The sequence below is a fragment of the Peromyscus maniculatus genome, chromosome 8, assembly GCF_049852395.1.
Source record: "Peromyscus maniculatus bairdii isolate BWxNUB_F1_BW_parent chromosome 8, HU_Pman_BW_mat_3.1, whole genome shotgun sequence".
Lineage (NCBI taxonomy): Eukaryota > Metazoa > Chordata > Mammalia > Rodentia > Cricetidae > Peromyscus > Peromyscus maniculatus.
In genome coordinates, this window is record NC_134859.1 from 66,238,619 (window position 1) to 66,261,987 (window position 23,369).

General features: G+C 40.8%; 1 protein-coding gene and 1 non-coding gene across 9 annotated transcripts in view; both read left to right on the forward strand.

The window, feature by feature from the left end:
- Window positions 1–23,369, forward strand: part of Rhot1 (ras homolog family member T1) — a 74,175-nt gene that overhangs the window by 30,952 nt on the left and 19,854 nt on the right. For all 8 annotated transcript variants that reach the window (XR_013053057.1, XR_013053058.1, XM_006977509.4 and 5 more), the window contains exons 7-15: window positions 329–437; window positions 820–921; window positions 8,669–8,767; window positions 9,222–9,330; window positions 10,026–10,146; window positions 18,294–18,378; window positions 19,087–19,232; window positions 21,264–21,364; window positions 22,939–23,069. Coding sequence is in view for 6 of the 8 variants with exons in the window: in XM_006977509.4 (XP_006977571.1) it covers window positions 329–437; window positions 820–921; window positions 8,669–8,767; window positions 9,222–9,330; window positions 10,026–10,146; window positions 18,294–18,378; window positions 19,087–19,232; window positions 21,264–21,364; window positions 22,939–23,069 (1,003 nt within the window). In the remaining 2 variants the exon portion in view is untranslated. The remainder of the gene's footprint in view (window positions 1–328; window positions 438–819; window positions 922–8,668; window positions 8,768–9,221; window positions 9,331–10,025; window positions 10,147–18,293; window positions 18,379–19,086; window positions 19,233–21,263; window positions 21,365–22,938; window positions 23,070–23,369) is intronic.
- Window positions 13,532–13,638, forward strand: LOC121831836 (U6 spliceosomal RNA). Its single transcript, XR_006075441.1, has one exon. It is a non-coding gene; the product is annotated as a U6 spliceosomal RNA (small nuclear RNA).

The window sequence follows — 23,369 nt, forward strand, 5'->3', positions numbered from 1 at the left end:
TCAGTTGTGAGACATCATGGGGGTTCTGGGAACTGAACCTTTGGAAGAGTAGCCAGTGCTCTTAACCGTTGAACCATCTCTCCAGACCCGGAGGAACTTTTTTCTTAATGCCCTTAATACTTAGAAGAGTGTGTAACTTGAAACAGGTGCTCTATAAACGGACATTGACTGACTGAATGAACCTACTCTCTGGGGGCCCTGAACAGAGTGTAGTGGACAAGTTACGTTTGGAAGATTAAAGCTTTTTAGTTAGAATGGGTAATGATGTAGGTGAAAATATAAATCTAACATCTTTTGTTTTCTTTATTGCATTAATGCCCTATTTCAGGCTGCCTTTGATATTAGTTGGGAACAAATCTGACTTGGTGGAATATAGTAGTATGGAGACCATCCTTCCTATTATGAACCAATATACAGAAATAGAAACCTGTGTGGAGGTATGTCTCATGGGAAGCGGGGATTATGTGGGATGGAATAAATTTTCTGTTCTTTGTGAAGTCATATAAACCAAATAAAACAGAATGTAAAAGTTTTCTTCATAAGCTCTATATTTCTTTATAAGTTGGTACTGTCTACAAAGGAAAATTTATTTTTCAGTTTCTTCAAGGAATCACACTCTTACCTTACTGGCTTTCTTTTTTTCTGCTAAGCCAAGTGGATGTAGATGTAGTAAGAGAAAATGAGCAAAACCCCTGGGAGTGGAAGGGATTCCAAAGGAGGAATATCCTATATTGACACTTTTAAAATTGTTTTTAGCTATCATAACTGATTTCAGAGTATGAAATTGAAAACTTTTATTTTTTATTTTTATTTTTTTAGTGTTCAGCAAAAAACCTGAAGAATATATCAGAGCTGTTTTATTATGCACAGAAAGCTGTTCTTCATCCTACAGGGCCTCTGTACTGCCCAGAGGAGAAAGAGGTAACCCCAGGCTGTGTTCTGTGGGCCTGAGTGATGCAATGTGGTCATGGGCTATAGCGATGTTTAACTTTTGTTATTTATTTTTTTTTTATTTTTCTGTTTTCAGCTTGATACAGTATAAATTCTTATCCTAATAGTGAAATGTTTCATTGAGGCTTGCTCAGTAATTGAGTAAAACCAAAAGTTATTATAAGCCACAGTCATCTGTTTAGCTTTTTATAAAGATGAAACTACTGAAATTGAATTGTGGGCCGGGTGGTGGTGGCGCATGCCTTTAGTCTCCATACTCAGGAGGCAGAGCCAGGCGGATCTCTATGAGTTCGAGGCCAGACTGGTCTACAGAGCGAGATCCAGGACAGGCAGCAAAACTACACAGAGAAAACCTGTCTCAGAAAGAAAGAAAGAAAGAACGAAATTAAATTGTGTTGCTTATGAAATTGTTAACTTGAGTGTTCTGGTTCAGCGACCCTGCCACTGACGTTGTGTTTTCATAGAGTCTCCAGTTTAAGTCTTCTTAGATAGTGCCGCTGACACTCATCACTGGCGACACTCACAGAACAGCCAAGACTCAGTTCTTTCCTTACTTTGCAACTATAAATCTGTGAACTTTCCCCTTTATTTTCATTTTTTTTTTTTCTTCTTTGGTTTTTCAAGACAGGGTTTCTCTGTGTAGCTTTGCGCCTTTCCTGGATCTCGCTCTGTAGACCAGGCTGGCCTCGAACTCAAAAAGATCTGCCTGCCTCTGCCTCCCAAGTGCTAGGATTAAAGGCATGCGCCGCCACCGCCTGGCTCCCTTCATTTTCTATTTATTTATTTTATGAGGTGGATCTATGCCATGGTGTGCATAGAGGTCAGAGGACAGCTTGTGGAAATCAGTTCTTTCTTTCCACTGTTTGGGTCAGATGTCAGGCTTGGTAGCAAGTGTTCTTTACCCATCAATCCGTCTATCTCATCAGCCCTGACAATCTGTGAATCTAAGCAAAAACTTGGGTAGTGATTTTGTTTGGTTGGTTTCAGTAATTGATCTCAGGGCTCTGTGCATAGTAAGTGAATGTGCTACCCCTGAGCTACATTCTCAGACCTCTTATAATTTTTTGTCCTGGGTACATGTGATGTAGCCTGGATATACTTTTTTTTTTTTTAATTCAATTTTTTTGGGTTTTTTTTTTTCCCCAAGTAGACATACTTTCATAGGTAGGAAATACAGTAATTCCATTGAGAAATACCCAGAATCTAATAAAATTTTGCAATAGATTAAAAACTGATTTTTTTTAAAGATAATGTGACACAAAACTCATCTCTTTTATGCATGCAATTAAGTGAGTTTTAGTATATTCAGAAAGGGACCTACCTCTGACCAACTCCACTGCCTTGTATACTTCCCCAGCGAAACCCTGTGGCCGTCAGCAATCACTGTCAGCCCTCTTTGTCCCTCCTGGATGGTCCCTGACAGCAGAGGCACCAATGAGTAGCTTTTATTTCTCTCTTCTTTCACCAGCACTGTGTTCAAGGTTCACTCATGCTGTAGTGTGTATCAGTATTTAATTTCTTTTTTTTGTTGTTGTTGTTTTCTAGAAATAAATCTTTTTTTTTAAACTTTTATTTATTTATTTTTTTATTTTACAATACCATTCACTTCTACATATCAGCCCCAGGTTCCCCTATTCTCCCCCCTCCCACTCCCTCCCCTTACCCCCAGCCTACCCCCCATTCCCACCTCCTCCAGGGCAAAGCCTCCCCCGAGGACTGCAATCAACCTGGTAGACTCAGTCCAGGCAGGTCCAGTCCCTTCCTCCCAGACTGAGCCAAGTGTCCTTGCATAAGCTCCAGGTTTCAAACAGCCAATTCATGCAATGAGCACAGGACTTGGTCCCACTGCCTAGTTGCCTCCCAAACTGATCAAGCCAATCAACTGTCTCACCTATTCAGAGGGCCTGATCCAGCTGGGGCCCCCTCAGCCTTTGGTTCATAGTTCATGTGTTTCCATTCATTTGGCTATTTTTTTTTTCAATAATTGAGTAAAACCGAAATTTATTATAAGCTACAGTCGTCCTAGGGACCTCCATGCTATATATATAGCCTCCATGGTTCTATGGGTTGTGGTCTGATTGTTCTTTATTTTATATCTAGAATCCACTTATGAGTGAGTACATACCATGACTGTCTTTCTGGGTTTGGGTTACCTCACTCAGAATGATTTTTTCTAGTTCCATCCATTTAATTTCTTCTAGTTAAATAAAATGTCATCATATGGAGGGAGCAACTCTTTATTTCTTTATCTTTTGACGTCTCCTGAAGTAGTTTCTTCTTTTTGACTATTGTGAATGGGCAGTTGTTAACTTGTTCACATACAAGGTTTTTTTTCTTGAGACACCTGTTTTCAGTTCTTTTCCATCTTTGTGTAGCATTGGTGTTGCTGAGTAACAGGACCATTGTATGTTTAACTAAGGGAGGAACCACCAAGTATTCCCACAGTGGCAGGAAATATTGTCCTTTCCCACCTGTCATATATAAAGATCCAATTTTTGTTTGTTTGTTTTGCTTTCTTTTGTTTTCCAAGACAGGGTTTCTCTGTGTAGTCCTCGCCTTCCTGGAACTCACTCTGTAGATGTGGCTGGCCTTGTACTCACAGAGATCCACCTGCCTCCGGAGTGCTGGGATTAAAGGTGTGTGCCAGCACTCCATCTCTGTCTCTTGCTCTGTCTCACCCCCCCCCATCCTCTCATTCTCATGTATCCCGTGGTATGTTTATATGATATATAGCTGATGATGACCTAGATCTTCTGATCCTCCTACCTTTCTTTCCCAAGTGTTAAGATTACTGATATTCACTGCCATACCCAGATGAAATTTCCAACTTATTTACATTTTTGCAGCAGTCATTTATGCTTTTGGTCTTTTGGTTTATTACAGTCATCCTAGAAAATATCACTTTAGAGGCTGGAAGATGGATCATCATTTAAGTGCACTGACTGCTCTTCCAGAGGACCCAGGTTCAGTTCTTAGCACCCACATAGTAGCTCACAACGGTCTAACTTCCAAGATCTGACAACCATATACATTACACACAGACATACATGCAGACAAAACACCAATGCACATAAAATTAAAAAATAATAATAAATTTAAAAAAGAAATATCACTTTATTTCATTGTGATTTTAATTTATATTACCTTGATGGCTAATGATTTTAAACAATTTTTAAAAAACTTTTTTATTTGTTTTTATTTTCTGTGCATTGGTGCTTTGCCTTCACTTCATGTATGTCTAGGTGAAGGTGTCATGTCCCTGGACCTGGAGTTAAGTGGAGTTACGACAGCTGTGAACCATTATGTGGGTGCTGGGAATTGAACTGGAAGAGCAGTCAGTGCTCTTAACCGCTGAGCCATCTTTCCAGCCCCTTAAACAGTGTTTTTATATACTCATTTATGTATCTACTTTGGCAAAATATCTACTCAAGGACCTATGCCCATTTTTAAGTTACATTAATTTTACTTTATTTTTTTTTATTTTGGTTTTTTGAGACAGGGTTTCTCTGTGGGAGCCTGTCCTAGAACTCACTCGGTAGACCAGACTGGCCTCAAACTCAGTGAGATCTGCCTGCCTCTGCCTCCCAAGTGCTGGGATTAAAGGCATGCATCACCACTGCCTGGCTTCATTTTATTTTTTTTAAGATTTATTTATATATTCTGTGTTCTGTCTGCATGTATGCTTGGATGCCAGAAGAGGGCACCAGATCTCATTATAGATGTTTGTGAGCCATCATGTGGTTGCTGTGACTAGAACTCAGGACCTCTGGAAGAGCAGCCAGTGCTCTTAACCTCTGAGCCATCTCACCAGCCCTACATTAATTTTTATTGAGGTATTTTTTAAAAACAATTTTAGATTTACTTACTTTTTTATGTGTATGAGTATTTTGCCTGCATGTATGTATGTGTACCATGTGTATGCATGGTGCCTGAGAAGGTTAGAAGAGGATGTCAGATCTCTTGTAACTGGATCATTGTGAGCCAGTGTGGGTCCTGGGAATCAAACCAGGGTCCTCTGTAAAAGCAATAAGTGCTCTTAACTGCTGAGCCAACTCTCCAACCCTGAGGGGTTTATTTTAATTAATTAATTAATTAATTTATTTATTTATTTATTTCTTGGTCTCACTGTGGAGCTTTCTCTGTCCTGGAACTCACTCTGTAGTATCTGCCTGCCTCTGCCTTCCCAATGCTAGGATTAAAAGTGAAATAAAATTTTGGAAACCTCAGTGGTTAAGGGCATTTCTTTGTCTTCCAGAAGTCCTGAGTTTGGATTCTAGTGTCTGCATCCTTGTCTTTTTCAGGTACTCACATATATGTGGCATGTAGACAGATAAACACACAGAAATAAATCTAAAGATACATAAAAATTTGCAGTTTATAATATTGTTGAATAGTTGGCAAATTGAGACCCCCTAGCCAAACTTGGCTTTTGTACAGTGTATGAGCTGTAAATACATTTTATGTTTTTGTTGTTGTTGTTGTTTTTTTTTTTTTCTGAGACAGGGTTTCTCTGTGTAGCTTTGGAACCTGTCCTGGAACTCTATCTGTAGACCAGGCTGGCTTCTGCCTCCTGAGTGCTGGGACTGAAAATGTGTACCACCACCTGGCCATTTTGTGTATTTTTAATTATTGAAGAAAATGAAAAGGAAGTGTACTTTGTGATATGTCAAACTGTATTACATTGACACAGCAGCCATTGTTTGTATGTGTGGCGGCTGTGAGTGGTTTGAGCAGTGCTGCAGTTTAGTACTGTCAGCCCCACTGCTGCCTAGGGTACCACTTAACCGCTGTGTGCCGTGACACTTCCCAAGTGCCACATCCCATTCCAGGACAAGACAAATGGAGAGGAGATTTTCAGGAGCAAAGCACTTACAGTTCATAAACCCAGGCTTCAGTTGCAGCATTGTTTTTCAGGCTTTGATGCAAGTTCAAGGAAATTTCCATATTTCATAGTCCATCTAACTCTGTAGTTGATTTTCTCCCAGATCTCTAACTGAACTGATGAATCTGCAGTGTAGTCATATGGGGGGCGGGGTGGGAGATGCCAAGGAAAGAGTCTAATACAGCTCAATGGATGCTTTCCAAGTCATGGATTTTCCCAATTGAAATCATGTTTGTAGGGCTGGTAAGATGTCTCATTGCATAAAGGCCCTTGCCACTAAGGCTGTTAGCCTGAGGTCAATTCCTGGGACCTGCATGCTGGAAGGAGAGAACCAACTTTTGAGGCTTGACCTCTGACCTCCATGCTGTGCTGTGGCACAGTCATGCTCCCCCTCCCAAAGAAATAAACATAATTAAAAAAAATATTGTGCAGCTAAATGGACTGGCACACACTTTTAATCCCAGCACTAGGGAGGCAGAGAAAGGAGAAGCTCTTGAGTTTGAGGCCAGCCTGGTCTACATAGCGACTACATAGACCCTGTCTCAAAGAAAAAAAAAAAAAGCATGGTGTGTGTGTGTGTGTGTGTGTGTGTGTGTGTGTGTGTGTGTGTGTGTGTGTATCAGTATTTGACAATAGAGATCGCTACAACAAAAATCTTAAGAGGCAGTATGAAATCTCATTGCAGATCAGCAGTGATGGATAAGCATTTACAGCTGATCTTCCAGTAGAAAACACTAACTTTGAACCCCAAGTTAATAAAATTCGATCCCTTCAGGATCTGTTTGTTTGTTTCTTTGTTTGTTTGAGACAGGATTTCTTTCACTAATCCTGGCTGTCCTAGAACTGGATCTGTAGATCAGGCTAGCCTCAAACTCAGAGATCCATCTACCTCAGGAATCTACCACCACCTCCCTGCAAATTCTATTTCCTTTTTTCTTCCGAGACAGGGTTTCTTTGTGTAGCCCTGGTTTCCTGGAACTCACTATGTAGACCAGACTGGCCTAGAATCACAGAGATCCACCTGGCTCTGCCTCCCAAGTGCTGGGATTAAAGGTGTGTGCCACCACTACCCAGTGAATTCTATTTTCTTTAGTGACTAAATTACAAAATTGTACTCACTTATTACTACATTAACATTTTAAGTATTGTCAGTAAAAAGGGAATTCATGCTATGTAAATAAAAACCACATGATAATCTGTGATTTTGCATATTTGGCTCCAAAGTTTAAAATATTTCCTATGTTGTCTTGACAGTAAAATTAGTCTTGAGTTACCCCTTAATCTGACCATGGTTTCTCATTTTTATTCTTAATTTATGATTCCTTAAGTTTTTTAAAGTTATCTTTAACCTGGTGTTTCCTAGACAGGGTTTCTCTGTGTAGCCCTGGTTGTCCTGGAACTCACCATAGATTACTGGGGTTGAAGATATGTGCCACTGCCACCTTATTTATTCTGAATTCTTTAACTGTTGCTCTGTTCTTAGGCTTATTATTAGTTCTGCTAATCTGCTGATTCCCTGCCCTTCCCTCAGTCACTGACTAAAGCCATCTGCTATTCAGTTCTCAGGTATATCTAATGAATAAAATACCATACAAAATTTTCAACTTTTAGACTATATATTGTTTTATATGTGTATAAGCTTTAAGTCTAAGCTTTACTAGATTTTTGTTGTTGTTGTTTTTTGAGAGCTTGCCTTTAAAAATGTAATAATAGTACCATGCCCAGTGACTTTATTCACAGCACTCAGGAGGCAGAGGTAGGAGGATCTCTGTGAGTTCAAGGCCAGCCTGGTCTACAGAGTGAGTACCAGGACAACCAGGGCTATGTAGAGAGATCCTGTCTCAACAAAACAAAACAACAAAAAAAGAATTTTTCTTTTGTGGGGGCTGGAGAGATAGCTAAGAGGTTAAGAGTGTGCTACTCTTGCAGAGGACCTGAGTTCAGTGCCCAGCACTCACATGTAGTGTTTCACAACTGCCTGTAACTGTAGCTCCAGGGGGATCCGACACCTCTGGCCTCTAAGAGACCCACACTCAAGTGCACATACTTATACACAGGCAAATACACACAATTAAAAATTAAAAAAAAAATAAAAATTTTTAAAAACTTTTTTTGGCTCCCCCGCCCATTTGTGTATACGTACACAAGTGTGTGTGTCTGCATGTGTATGTGTGTAGGTGAGTATAGAGGTCAGAGGATAACATTTGGGAGTTGGTTCTCTTCTTTCTGCCGTGTTAGTCCTGATGATCTAACTCAGGTCATTGAGCTAATAGGCAGGCTAAGCCATTTTGCCAGCCCCAGATTCTGCAATGCAGTTTCATATTACAATCACAACTGTTACCATCACCATTTTGCTCTGGGTAATCGTAGGAATGACATTCTACACTAATGAATATGCTTTTTCATCCTGCATCTTGTTCTCGGATTCAAATGGGTTCGTAAGACTCTACTTCTAGGAACTATATGATAAAGCTGTACTGAAAACGCCCTTAAGGAGATTATTGCAGTGTGTATTGAATATGACATACTCTTGCTGAGAGAGGGTATATGAATGAATCTACCTCCAAGTTTAAATAAACTTCAGTAATCTTCCTCCAGGTTTAATGGTACACACCTTTAATCCCAGCTCTTGGGAGGCAGAGGCAGGCAGATCTCTGAGTTTAAAGCCTTAAGTTCAGTCCTCTGTACTTAAAAAAATGTAAATGGCTTGGCTTTAGTTCATTTCATTGTGTTATCAGTTTTTGATGTTAAATAAAAATTATCAGGAGCTTTCTCAGTATTATTTGTGAAAATTGTATTTTAAATTATTTTGTTTCTTTTCTCGCTGTTGTATAGATGAAACCAGCTTGTATAAAAGCCCTCACTCGTATATTTAAAATATCTGATCAAGATAATGATGGCACTCTGAATGATGCTGAACTCAACTTCTTTCAGGTAACTGTCTTGAGCTTCAGATTAACAGTATGCCACTAAGCAACCTGTTCTCTTATCTGTAAAACTATTACATCCAACTATTAAATCTTAAAATATGAAAAGCCTATTATGCCTAGGAACTGAGACTTTTTGATAGTTTGAGGTTGTGGTATTCAGTGGGTGTATGAAGAATGACAAACTCTAAATCACTGTGATGTCTGAATTTTATATTATGTGACCACACAAAGACTTTGTTTCTGAAACAGAGTGAGAAGTGCTGCAGGTTTCTTTCTTGACAAACATAATTTTCTTTCTTTTATAACATACTTCACTTAAATAATAGGAAATAGAGACATTTACTTGTTTCTTTTGGTTGTTGCACTTTGATTTTGTAGATGAACACTGTTTTTTATATTATTTGCATATTTATATTCTGGTTTGTTTTTAAATGTATTTTATTTTATGTTTTTGCTAGAGAATTTGTTTCAACACTCCTTTAGCTCCTCAAGCTCTGGAAGATGTCAAGAATGTGGTTAGAAAACACTTAAGTGACGGTGTGGCTGACAGTGGGTTGACGCTGAGAGGTAGGGATGGGTTCTTCATCACTTTCTCCCCAGGTGCTGGGTGTTAACCTAGGGCCTTACTCATTCATCCTATTTCTAGCCCATTTCCCAGCCTTCTAAATTTAATATTTCAAGTAGCATTATTTATACATTAAAGAAATGTTGGTATTGGTGGGAGATTATTATCTACTATCAGTGTAAATTAGAGGTAGGGAAATTGGTTAGATCAGATATACAGACAGTTATATGAGGGAAAGATATACATGTAACAAACATCTTAGTACTCTTAAGCCATCTTAGGCAAAAATTACTTCTAGGGACTTGGTGTATGAGTCAGATTTACCAATTATAGTGTTCCTTGCTGAGTATATTGCTGAGTTAGATTTAATAAATGGTGAAGTAAAACCCAGACTTTTCCGTTATAGAAGTAAGTGAGAGGACTGGTACACCAGTCTCATTTGTTTTCATCATGTAGCTCTGGCTGTCATTGTGCTCCTTGAGATGTAACTGTCCCTTTTGTCCACCGTTTGCTCTTGCAGAGCTTCGTGTTTATGGGGAATGAGTCTGAAAAGAGCTTTCAGACACACGGGACCTCTTGTTCCTCAGTGTGAAACTAGTACACAAGTTCTCACAAATCCAGCTCATGTTGTATGCTTTCCTCCCTGCCACAGTTAACTCTTCACACCAACTGTATTTACTGATTTACTTTATTTCAGGTTTTCTCTTTTTACATACACTTTTTATCCAGAGGGGGAGGCATGAGACTACTTGGACTGTACTTCGACGATTTGGTTATGATGATGATCTGGATCTGACGCCTGAGTATTTATTCCCCCTGTATGTACCTCAGCTTTCTAATTTATTTCACTTGCCAAGTATCTTTAAGTTTTGTTTAATTTATGAATAGTTTTTAAGTGCCTTGTGATTAGTTAGAATTATAGGCAGTTTCTCAACTTTAGTACTCTGAACCTTTTGGACCAGGGAGTTTTTTGAGTCTCTCTATTATGTAGCTCTGGCTGTCCTGGAACTCACTCTGTAGACCAGGTTAGCCTTGGACTCAGAGATCCGCCTGACTCTGCCTCAGTCTCCCAAGTGCTGAGATTAAAGGCGTGTGCCACCACACCTGCCAGAAAATTATTGATTGTGGGTATTGCCCTGTCCTCCCCACTCTAGGATGGTGAGCAGAACCGTAAGTGACAGTAATACTCTTCTTCCAGTTGTGACCAGCAGAATGTCCTCTCATAAGCAAAGTCATCCACGGTTGAGAGCCAGTACTTGATATAGCATGACATAATAAGCACTTTCCTTTTTGGTGTTTTGAGAGAGGGTTTCTCTGTGTAACAGCTTTGGCTGTTTTGTAGACCAGCTTGCTTTGTAGAGCAGACTGGCCTTGAACTCAAGGAGATCCACCTGCCTCTGCCTCCCAAATGCTGGAGTTAAAGGTGTGCACCACCACCACCACCACCACCACCACCACCACCACCACCACCACCACCACCACCTGGCTACTTTTCTTTATCTATTTATTCACTTATTTGAATTGTTGTTGTTTTAAGATGGGTTCTCACTGTGTAGAGCAGGCTGTCCTTTAACTCATATAGATCTGCCTGCCTTTGCTTTTCAAGTGTTGGGATTACAGAGTTGTGCCACCATACTCAGCCTTACAAACCTTTGAAAAAAAACTTTTATTGAGAACAGAGGAAAAAAAGATACTGGGTTGCCGGGCGGTGGTGGCGCACGCCTTTAATCCCAGCACTCGGGAGGCAGAGCTAGGCGGATCTCTGAGTTCGAGGCCAGCCTGGGCTACCAAGTGAGCTCCAGGAAAGGCGCAAAGCTACACAGAGAAACCCTGTCTCGAAAAACAAAACAAAACAAAAAAAAGATACTGGGTATAATCATAGTTTTAGAGTCAAAAGATGAGAAAAATTTAACCTTTTCCCCCTCCTTTATTATTTCTTCTTCACTTCTATAGCTTGTTTTTAGTTCACATTAAGTATTTTTTCCTAAACAACTGATGTATGTGTAGTTATTTTCCTTTGATAATGCTGTTTGAATCTTATGTATTTAAATGTGGGTTCATTGATGCCCTCCCAGAAGAGACTGCCTGGTCTTGGGTGCCTCATCTCTCTTTTTGGGAATTATGGTCTGTCATAATTGGGCCTTGACATCTTCTGGCCTCTCTTTCTTACCTTTTAGTCATATATTACCTTCAAGGTGACATTTCTCTGTTTAAGAATTGCACCTCTAGCCAGGCGGTGGTGGCACACACCTTTAATACCAGCACTTGGGAGGCAGAGTCAGGAGGATCTCTGAGTTCGAGGCCAGCCTGGTCTACAGAGTGAGTTCCAGGACAGCCAGGGCTGTTACACAGAGAAACCCTGTCTCGAAAAAACAAAAACAAAAACAAAAGAAGGGTAATAATTGGGGGCTGGAGTGAAGGCTTTTCGGGTAAGAGCACTGGCTGCTCTTCCAGAGGGTCCTGGTTTGAGTCCCAGCACCCACATGGTGGCTCACAACCGTCTGCTCTAATTCCAGTTCCAGGGGATCTGATGCCTCTTTTAACCTTTATGGGCACCAGCCATACACATGGTGTATAGATAGACATGAAGGCAAACTATCCATTCAAATAAAAAAATTGTTGGATGTGGTAACATAAACACCTATAACCCCAGGGCTAGGGTTGGGTGAGGTGGAGGGAAGAGTGTCACAGGGCTTGCTGGCTCAGGGATTAAGAACTGGTGCTGCTCCTTCAGAGAACCTGAGTTTAGTTCCCAACAGTTACATTAGGTGGCTCATAACTGCCTGTAACTCCTACTCCATGGAATCCTAACATTCTCTTCTGGCCTCTACAGGTTCCTGCATTCATGTGCACATACCCACATACAGACACACACCTTGTCCTGTGAAGGCCCTTTGTGGTTCACTTCCCACTTGAACATGATTCCTTAGAATTAAGGAGCTGTAAGTATAACAAAGCCAAAAAAATAACTAATAGTGCAGAAGAGGGGAACTCTGATCCAGTGTTAATGGCAGCACAAATGAGTACATCATTGTGGAAATAACAAGGAGGTTCCTAAGTCACCTAAGAGTAAAGTTTTATATGACCCAGCATTCCCACCACTGATGTCCTATATAATGGAAATGGAATCATCATTTCCTTGTTTACTGCAACACTGATCATAAGAGCCACAACACAGTAACTTGTAGGTAAATAAACAGTCCTTTTTTTTTTTTCCCCCTAAAGACTTATTTATTTATTATGTATACAATGTTCTGTCTGCACGTATCCCTGCAGGCCAGAAGAGGGCACCAGATTTTATTACAGATGGTTGTGAGCCACTATGTGGTTGCTGGGAATTGAACTCAGGACCTTTGGAAGGGCAAGCAGTGCTCTTAACCTCTGAGTTATCCCTCCAGCCCCGAATAAACAGTTCTTTAAAAGTATGGCTGGGTAGCTCAGCAAATACAGGTGCTTCTCATGAAAGCCTGCTTAGTGAGTTCAAACCTCAGAAGCCACATAGAGTTGAAAGGATAGAACTGATTTCACAAAATTGCCTTCTGACCTCTACCACCCACACTCAACATACACAAGAGTAATAATAAATAATTAAAGTGCTATATGAATATAATTCCTTAATGGAATGTTTATTTGGACATAAAAAGGATGAAAAAAATTATTTACTTATTTATTGGTTTTTCAGGACAGGGTTTCTCTGTGTAGCACTGGCTGTCCTGAAATTCACTCTGTAGACCAAGCTGGCCTTGAACTCACTGAGATCCACCTGCCTCTTCTGAGTGCTGAGTTTAAAGGCGTATGCCGCCGCCGCCGCCGCCACCAGCGGGTGATTGAATTTTTTTTTTTTTTTTTGTTTTTTTCGACACAGGGTTTCTCTGTGTAGCTTTGTGCCTTTCCTGGAGCTCACTTGGTAGCCCAGGCTGGCCTCGAACTCACAGAGATCCGCCTGGCTCTGCCTCCCGAGTGCTGGGATTAAAGGTGTGGGCCACCAACGCCCGTCTAAATTTTTTTTTGAAAAGATTTATTTAGTATGTGAGTGTTCGGCCTACAGGCCAGAAGAGGGCACCAGAACTCATTGCAGATGGTTGGGCGCCATCATGTGGTTGCTGGAAATTGAACTCAGGACCTCTGGAAGAACAGCCAGTGCTCTTAACCTCTGAGCCATCTCTCCAGCCCAATTAAATATTTTTTAAAAGATTTGTTTTCGTGCTCACTTCGGCAGCACATATACTAAAATTGGAATGATACAGAGAAGATTAGTATGGCCCCTGCACAAGGATGACATGCAAATTCGTGAAGCATTCCATATTAAAAAAAAAAGATTTTTTTTTCATGTGTATGAATGTTTGCATGTATATAATAAGAGACATCACGATTGTGTCCATGGAGGGCAGAGGTGAGTGTTGAATCCCTTGAAACTGGAGTTTCAGACAGTTGTGTTCAGCCATGTAGGTGCTGGGAATGGAACCTAGGTCATATATAAGAACAGCCATTGTTCTAAACTGGTTTTTTCCTTTTTTTTTTTTTTTTTTCCTCCCCCCGAGACAGGGTTTCTCTGTGTGGCTTTGCAGCCTTCCCTCGAACTCACTCTGTAGACCAGGCTGGCCTTGAACTCACAGAGATTTCATGCCTCTGCTTCCCAAGTGCTGGGATTAAAGACGTGCACCACCGCCACCCAGGTATTGTTCTTAATTGTTGACCCGTCTCTCTAACCCAAAAAGGATGGATGGCATCTTGTTATTTGTGGCACGGTGAATAGAACTCCTCGGGGGACTAAGTTCAGTGAAATAGGCAGACATGGAAGACAGATTTATGTCCTTACTCATTTGTAGTTGCTTAATTATTTGATCATGAAGTGAGAGGGGAAGAAAATGAATGGACAGAAGTTACTAATGAGCATCAACATGTAGTGCTGTGAGAAAGAAATTCTGATGTCTATATAGCATGGTAGTTGACTATAGTTTGTAATAATTATACATTTCAAAATCACTGGAGAAAAGATGTCTAAAGGGGCTAACACTGTAGACAAGATAGTGTGTGAGAAGATAGAAGTGTTAATTACTATGGTTTTATCATTATATATTCTATACAGGTAAGATTTTTTAATTTTTTTTTTCCCTCACTATGTAGCCCTTACTGTCCTAGAACATACTATGTAGACCAGGCTGGCCTTGAATTCAATTGATCTATCTACCTGTTGTCCTCCTCAGTGCTGGTCTTAAAGGTGTGCGCCATTACACTTAGCTTCAGATATGAATTCATAATACTGTATTCTATAAGTAAACACAAATGTTCCATGCCAATTTTCTTAGTCAGGGTTTCTATTTGCTGTGATGAGACCCCATGTCCAAAGCAACAGTTCATCTTCAATGGAAGTTAGGACATGAACTCAAGAATGGCAGGATGCTGGAGGCAGGAGCTGAATCAGAGGCCATGGAGGAGTGCTGCTTACTGGCTTGTTCCCCATGGCTTGCTCAGCCTGCTTTCTTACCAAACTCAGGACCACTAGCCCAGGAGTGGCCCCACCCACGATGGACTGGGCCTTCCCTCATCAATCCCTAATTAAAATCCCTACAGTCTTGCCTACACCTGATCTTATGGAAGCATTTTCTCAATCGAGGCTCCCTCATCTCCAATAACTCTATTGTGTCAAGTTGTCGTAAACCAGCCAGCACACCTGAAAATAGAAATTAGTTAGGCTTGGTGGTTCACCTCTTTCATCCCAGCACTTGGGAGTCTGAGACAGTGTTCGGAAAGAAAGGAAAAGTATCAGCTCAGCACCCCTACCACCAAGTTCTCAGCATAAAGATTTATTTGCCCCCTTGGGAGAAAGGGCAGAGGTAAGAGACAAAGACAGGAGACGGAGGAAGAGGGGGAAGGGGAAGAGAGGGGAAAAGGGGCTGGGGTATTTGTCCTAGAGGACAAAGGACTGCCTCTGGATAGAGGAGGCAGATATGGCACATAGGAAAATGGCGGTTTATAAAGGTACAGGGGAAACCCATGTTAGGATGGACTATCTAATTTTAATTGGGCATGCTAATGAGGTGAGCCAAAGGGGGCTTCGGATTGGACTTCGATACTTTGATAGCTGGACCTTGGTAGTCGGCCTCAGGAGGAGGAAGTGGAGGATAGAAGGACCTTGGTAGCCAGCTTTAGCAATGTAATCTAGTGGTTTTGAGTGAGGCAGAGGGAATGTGTGAGAAGGGTAAGGGCTGCCAAAGCCACGTGCTGGAGTGAGCTAGTGTCCCTTCACAGAGCCCACAGTCATTTTAATCTGTGTAGTTCCAGACCAGCCTTGTCTTAATTATATCTCAAAACATCCTGTCTCAAAAACAAATGAACAAATTTAAAAGTCCAAAGCAGTAAATAAACAAAAATAATTTTTAAAAATTTTAAAGTAGGAAGGATGTTTTGTTTTTGTCTTTCTAGCACCTAACTCATTGATTGCACTTGACATTTGTTAAATACTGTCTGTTATTATTTCAACTCGTTACAATGTTGCCATTAATATTAGGCCCATAGTTGTGATTTACACCATTGAATATTTTTTTTCTTTGTTTGGTTTGGTTTTTTGACAGAAGGTTTCTCTGTGTAGCCTTGACTGTCATGGAACTTACTCTGTAGATCAGGCTGGCCTTGAACTCAGAGATCCGACTGCCTCTGCCTCCTGAGTACTGGGATTAAAGGAATGGATCACCACTGCCTCGCATGAGAATTTATATATTTTTTTTAAAGATTTATTTATTTATGTATTTTATGTATATGAGTGCTTTGTTTTCATCCATACCAGAAGAGGGAATCAGATCCCATTACAGATGGTTGTGAACTACTATGTGGTTGCTGGGAATTGAACTCAGGACCTCTGGAAGAGCAGTCAAGTGCTTTTAACTGCTTAGCCACCTCTCCAGCCCTGAGCATACTTTTATAAATGTATAAATATATAATCTACATGCCTGACAATGGTGGCACAAGCCTTTAAACCCTGCACTCAGGAGGCAGAGGCAGGTGGATCTCTGTGAGTTCAAGGCCAGCCTGGTCTACAAAGCGAGTTCCAGGACAGCCAGGGCTGTTACACAGAGAAACTCTGTCTTGGAAAAATAAATTTTTTTTTTTTTTTTTTTTTTTTTGTGTGTGTGTGTGTGTGTGTGTAAAATCTGCTAAAAAATGAATAATTCATGAAGACTTAGAACTAGAAAACCTTTATGTTCGTTACCTACTCTCAGTCCTTCCTCATCTCCTAATTCTGACCATTTCTTGTTCTTTCTGTATATTATATTGTACCCACCTGTACATTTGTTTATATATAATAGGGTAAGAATTCAATAATGAAAGTATAAAATCTGCCAGTCGTAGTGACACATGCCTTTAATTCCAGTGTTTGGGAGGCAGAGGCAAGTGGATCTCTCTGAGTTCAAGGCCAGCCTGGTCTATAAGAGCTAGTTCCAGGACAGCCAGGGCTACACAAAGGAAACAAACAACAACAAAAACAACAGTCTTTTTATCTGTGTACTGGGCATGGAGCTGAGGTTCTCATGTTTTTATGACAAACATTTACTGACTGAGATGTCTCCCCAGCCCTACCTTTAATAGTCATTTATTTGTGTGTGTGTGTCATATGTGTGCATTGGATTATATGTGTGTATATGTTTATGTATGATGGCAGGTGTGTGCCATGCTACATGTTTGGAGATCAGGGAACAACTTTAGGTGTTGGTGTTTGCCATCTACTTTTTTTAATTAAAACATATTTTTTGGGTTTTTTTAGTACATTTATTTAGTTGGTTGGATGGTTAGTTAGTTAGTTAGGGTGAACAGGGGATTACAGATCTTTTGGCCCCTGTTTTGTTGTTGTTGTTGTTATTTTTTTCCATTTTGTTGGTTTGTTTTTTTTTTTTTCCCTGAGACAGGGTTTCTCTGTGTAGCTTTGGAGCCTGTCCTAGATCTCACTCTGTAGACCAGACTGGCCTCGAACTCACAGAGATCCCCCTGCCTCTGCCTCCAGAGTGCTGGGATCAAAGGTTGCGCCACCACCGCCTGGCTGTTGTTTTCAAAACAGGATTTCTCTGTACCTCTGGCTGTCCTGGAACTCGCTCTGTAGACCAGGCTGGCCTCAAACTTAGAGGTTCACCTGCCTTTGCCTCCTGAGTGTGGGACCAAAGACCATCACTACCTGGTTGGCCCCTGTTTTTTTAAAAAATGGATATCATGGATTCAGATTTTGGTTGTCAGGCTTTCTCAGCAAGTGTTTTTAGCTTCTAAATCAACTCGTGGCTCCTTTTAAGATTTTCTTTGTTGGGGGCTGGAGAGATGGCTCAGCGGTTAAGAGCACTGACTGTTCTTCCAGAGGCCTGGGATTCAATTCCTGGCACCCATGTGGCAGCTAACAACTGTTTGTGTGTAACTCTAGGATCTGACACCCTCACATAGTCATACATGCAGGCAAAACACCAGTATACATAAAATAAGAATAAGTTATTTTAAAAATGTTTTTTCTTTTGTTTTTTGAGACTGGGTCTGATGTTGTACAGGCTGGCTGAAGATTCCCTTGAGTGCTTGATCTTCTTGCCTCCACCTCTTGAGTGCTTGGATTATAGACATATACTATTACCCCCAGTTTATGTTGTTCTGGGAATCAAGCTGAGGGCTTTGTGCATAGACAAGTGTCTACCACTTGAGCCACATTCCATCCTATAATCAGAATTTGTAAAGTTGTTATTTCAATCTGCCCTAATAATATTTAGGAAAAATATGCACATGTCTCTTTGCAATGAACATTATTAATAATTCTTCTGAGGAATGTCAAAGTGACCCCAGAGACTTTTCCCTGAGAATTTCTATATGACTTTGGAGATTTCTTTGTTCATGGTATTATCCCACAAAAATACTAATTTCAATCTTTTTATTTATTTCTCAGATTAAATTTTAATATTTGAGTAATGATTTATTCTTAAATTTTTTTCATCAACAGGCTAAAAATACCTCCTGATTGTACTACTGAATTAAATCATCACGCATATTTGTTTCTCCAAAGCACCTTTGACAAACATGATTTGGTGAGCTTTTGCCTGCAGTTTTCTAAAGTACATAGTCAAATATTTTTGTATGGGTGATTTTCCTTTATTCTTTGAGCTGTCCAGTGTTTATGATATGTCATTCAAACTTTAAGCTTTTTAATTCAGTGATTTTATTTTTTTAGAATGAAAAAGTCTAGTTTTCCAGTAGACTGTTTCATAATGTGAGGAAATGTCTTTTTTTTGTTTGATTGTTTTTTTTGAGACAGGGTTTCTCTGTATAACAGCCTTGACTCTCCTGGAACTCACTCTGTAGACCAAGCTGGCCTTGAACTCACAAAGATCTTGCCTCTCGAGTGCTGGGATTAAAAGTGTATGCCACCACTGCCCAGCTCAAGGAACTGTCTTGATAAAATATATAAAAGTTCTTATTTTGGGTCAGATGGTAGTAGCACATACTTTTAATCCCAGCACTGTCTCGAAAAACAAACAAAAACACAAAAATGTTCTTATTTTATTTTAAGACAATTTTTCTGTGCATCCCTGGCTGTTCGGAACTCACCCTGTAGACCAGGCTGGCCTTGAACTTACAAAGATCCACTTGCCTCTGCCTCCCAGTTGCTGGGATCAAAGGTGTGTTGCACCATGCCTGGCAAGCGTTCTCAAAGCATAGCTTTACCAGACTAGGTAGCTTGTTTGGAGATTTTTCTCTCAGGCTCTGAATGTTGTTACTTCCTTATGTGTCTTCAGGACAGAGACTGTGCTTTGTCACCTGATGAACTTAAAGATTTATTCAAAGTTTTCCCTTACATACCTTGGGGACCAGATGTAAATAACACAGTCTGCACAAATGAAAGAGGCTGGATAACCTACCAAGGATTCCTTTCCCAGTGGACGTGAGTATCAAGCTCTCCTCTTTGCTCTGTAGTCACAATTCCTTTTCCATTATGGTGGTGTTGACTTGTCATTTTGTGTGTCTGTTAAGTTTGAGAAATCCTTCCTTCCTAGTTTCCTGTAAGCACCATGTCTCGTGAGATGAGCCATGGAGGTTTCGTAAGGTTTTCAAGAAGGGGCTGTTTTCTTCTCATGATGTTGTAGGAAATAATAGCATTTTATCGAAATGAAACTATATTTTGTACTTTTTGTTTGATAAGAAAATTGGAGCTGCTATTTCAGCAAATGGGGAGAAGCACTGGAGTTGGCATTCTGTGTTTTAAATGATTTTTAATTAATTCTCTATAAAAGTTAATGAGGATATGTCTAAAAATCTCAGTTGGCATTGTGCCAAGAGCATTAGGGAATTCTCTGTTCTTACAAGATGTCATCATTACTTTAGCATTGCTGAGAAAAACTACTTTCTATAGAGGAGGTAGATGTGTTGAGGAAAACCAGGCTCCACCTCAAGGAAGGGCACCTGAGGCCGACTTTTCAACATCCTCTCTCTCTCTTTCCCTCTTCTCTGCACCACCACTTTCCCCATCCCTTTGTCTCTCTCCCTCCCTTCCCCTCTCCCCCTCTCCCTCCTTCCGCTCACTGCCTCCCTTTTGTACTTTTTTTTCTTAATTGCAAGCCTAGTCTTTAACAGCTGAGCCATCTCTCCAGCCCTATCTCCTTTTCCAAGTCCAGGTCTTACCTATCCTAAGCTGGCCTGGAACTTACTATGTAGCTGAGATTGACCTGAACTCAATCCTCCTGCCTTTACCTCATAAATAACTGGGATTTCATGCTCGTTTTATGTGCTGCTAGGGATCAAACTAAGGATTCTGCCAACTGAGCTACATCCCAAATTTCCATCCCCCAAGTACATAAGAAGGACCAAATTCGGGTCCTCTCAGGAGGTATTTTTTACTTTTCTGTCAGACCTTTTCATATCTGCTTAGTTTTTGTCTGGTCACTGTGTGCAAGACATTATGTTAGCCTGGGAAGCAGATAATATATGTCTATCTGTGCTATAGGTTATACCAGCCTCTGTCTGTGCAGCAGCTCATTGCACAGGCTTGTTTTCTCTGGCAGGTGGAATTCACCCTTATCCTGTATTTTCCTACAGTTTTCCTACAGGAATGGCAGTGTAGGAAAAGTTATTGTTGGAGAGGCTAGGTGTTAGTTATTTAGCTGCGTTGTGTTCTTACCCTGCAAGGAAGTGTCACGAAACATGACAGAATCCACTTATAAGAGTTTATTAGAGATAAAGGGACAGAGAGTGCTCAGGCCTGTGGGAGAGACACGTGCGTGGAGAAGAGGGAGAGAGAGAAAGAGAACCGGGAATATGGCGCTCCGCTTTAAAAACCGGCTGGGGGTGTGGCTAGGTCACGTCACTACTCCACACATGTGCGTAGATCACATGGTCACGTTGCGCGCTTACGTGGCCATATAACGTCACGCGAGACGCCTTGACCCGGAAATGGCTATCTTGACTTGGAATTGGCTAGGCGGAAGTGTCCGCCTGGTATATGCGACCGTGGAGGCGTGTTGTGAACCCTTCACTAGGGACATAGCTTGGTTGGTAAAGTGCCTAGAAGGACCTGAGTTTGTTTTAAGAACCCATGTAAATCAGTACAGATAGGGCATGTCCTTTTCTTCCACTCAGGGAAGGTGGAGGCAGGCAGACTGGTTCCTGAACCTCAACTGGCCTTCAGCTTAGTTTTTCTGTGGAGTTCCAGACTAGTGAAAGACTGTTTCAAAAAATAAGGTGGACAGCTCCCGAGGAACAGTACCAAAGATTGTCCTCTGGCCTGCACACATGCATTTTTACACTAATGTACATACATACACATGCACACAGAGTCATAGTTGAGCACATAAGACAGTAGAGCAGCCTGACAAGTATTATCTGAAACCTAACAGTGGGTAATTTGTTTCGAGTTATTGGAAATTTTTTTTATGAATGTTCATTTAGGACATAAGCCTTGTAAACTTCCTGGTTTTAGGCTCACAACCTACTTAGATGTACAGCGTTGCCTGGAGTATTTGGGCTATCTAGGCTATTCCATACTGACGGAACAAGAATCTCAAGCTTCAGCCATTACAGGTAAGCATATATGGATGCCATTCAGCTCATGACTATGATTTTTTTTTTACTCCAATTTAGGGGAAGGGAGTGTAGCTCAGTTGGTAGAGTGCTTGCCTAGTATACATGAGGGTCTTATCCCTAGAGCTGCACAAACTGGGAATGGTGGTGCATACCTGGAATACCAGCACAAGTTCAAGGTCATTATCAGCTACAGATCCAGTTTGAGGCTAGCTTGCGCTATATGAGACCCCTCTCTCAATACAAAAAGAGGGACCTGGGCAGATGGCTCAATGGTAAACAGCTCTGACTTTTCTTGCAGAGGACCCTGGTTGGGTCCTCATCATCCCCAAGGTGCCTCACAGCCATCTGTAACTGTTCCTGGGGATCCAGCATTCTCTTGTAACCTCCATGGACACCAGGCACACACATGCATATATGCAGGCAAAGCACTCATTACACATGAATAATTTTTTAAGCCCTTGGGGGCTTTCAAGACCTCACCCCTCTCTAAGGATGTGTAGGTAGTTAATAGTTGCTGAGGGAAGAAGACATTTTCTTCAGTGGTGTAGCCACTGGTAAGTGGTGAGATGCCAATCCCTGTAAGCAACACTAATGAGTCATAAAAAAAAAACCAAAACCAAAAACATGAAAATGCGGCTGGAGACATGGCTCAGTGGTTGAGAGAACTGACTACTATTCTAGAGGACCTGACTTCAATTCCCAGCACCTACATGGCAGCTCACAACTGTCTGTAATTCTAATTCCAGGGGACCCAACACCCTCACACAGACATACATGCAGGCAGAACACCAATGCACATGAAACAAAAATCAATTAAACAAAAAGACATGAGAGACTGGTTGGGAAGGAGAGGGTTAGCAGGAGTGGGGAAGAAGTGAGAGGGTAATAGGAGGATGAATACCATCACCGTGTACTATATACATGTGTGAAAATAAAACCCATCACTATAATAACTAATATATACTAACATAAATGTTTAAAAGGGATTCAGAAATACGAACAAAGTTATTAGGAGGCTGAAAAAGAAAAAACAAATTCAAATATTACAAAGAGTGGAGATATGCTCATCTTATTCTGTGTCTGTATTTGTTTGCTCATAATTTGGCAATTTCTTTTGTTATTTATCAAAGGGGATAGAGTACTTTTGCTTCTTTCTATTCAGTAGTGCTCCAGTGATAAAAATGAGGGGGAGGTCATCCTCAGCGAGTAGAGCTGGCGGCCAGTCTAGGTGACAAGGAATCCTGCCTCAAACTCTCTCCACCCTACCCTATCCCCAAAGAAAGGAATATGGTGCTTTATTGTACTGATTGTAGGGCTTGGGTTTGTTTTCTTTTGTTGTTTTTTGACTAGGTTTCTTTGTGTAGCTCTGGCTGTCCTGGAACTCACTCTGTAGACCAGGGCCTCCAAGAGATCTGGTGGGTTTAAAGGCTTGCACCACCACCACCCAGCATTGTTTGTTTGTAAATCAAACATTTCTAAAAGGTGCACCAATACCTAATTTTATAGATGGTTGAATAGAGGCTTAGTGAGTCTTAGTGGTACACGTTTGTGTTTTTTGTTTTTCTTTTTAGTAACAAGAGATAAAAAGATTGACCTGCAGAAAAAACAGACTCAGAGAAATGTGTTCAGATGTAATGTAATTGGAGTGAAAGGCTGTGGGAAAAGCGGAGTTCTTCAGGCCCTCCTTGGAAGAAACCTAATGGTGAGGATTGTCAGAATATAATTTCTTCTAACAAATGTTTATAATAATAAGTTTACAAAAGTTTTTATGGGCATTATCCTTTTTAGGTCATTATTAGAAGTCATGGTCTACTTATATTAGTGCTGTACAATCTAAACTGTAACAATAGGTACACCCAGGACTTAGAGTCTTAGGCTAGCCTTGAATACATAGCTAGTTCCAGGCCATTTTGAGCTGCTTAGTGAGAGTCTGTTTTAACAAACAAAGCAACAGTAATCCTGTTGAAGATCTCTCTCTCTTGCCTCACTGGTGTTAGCTGTC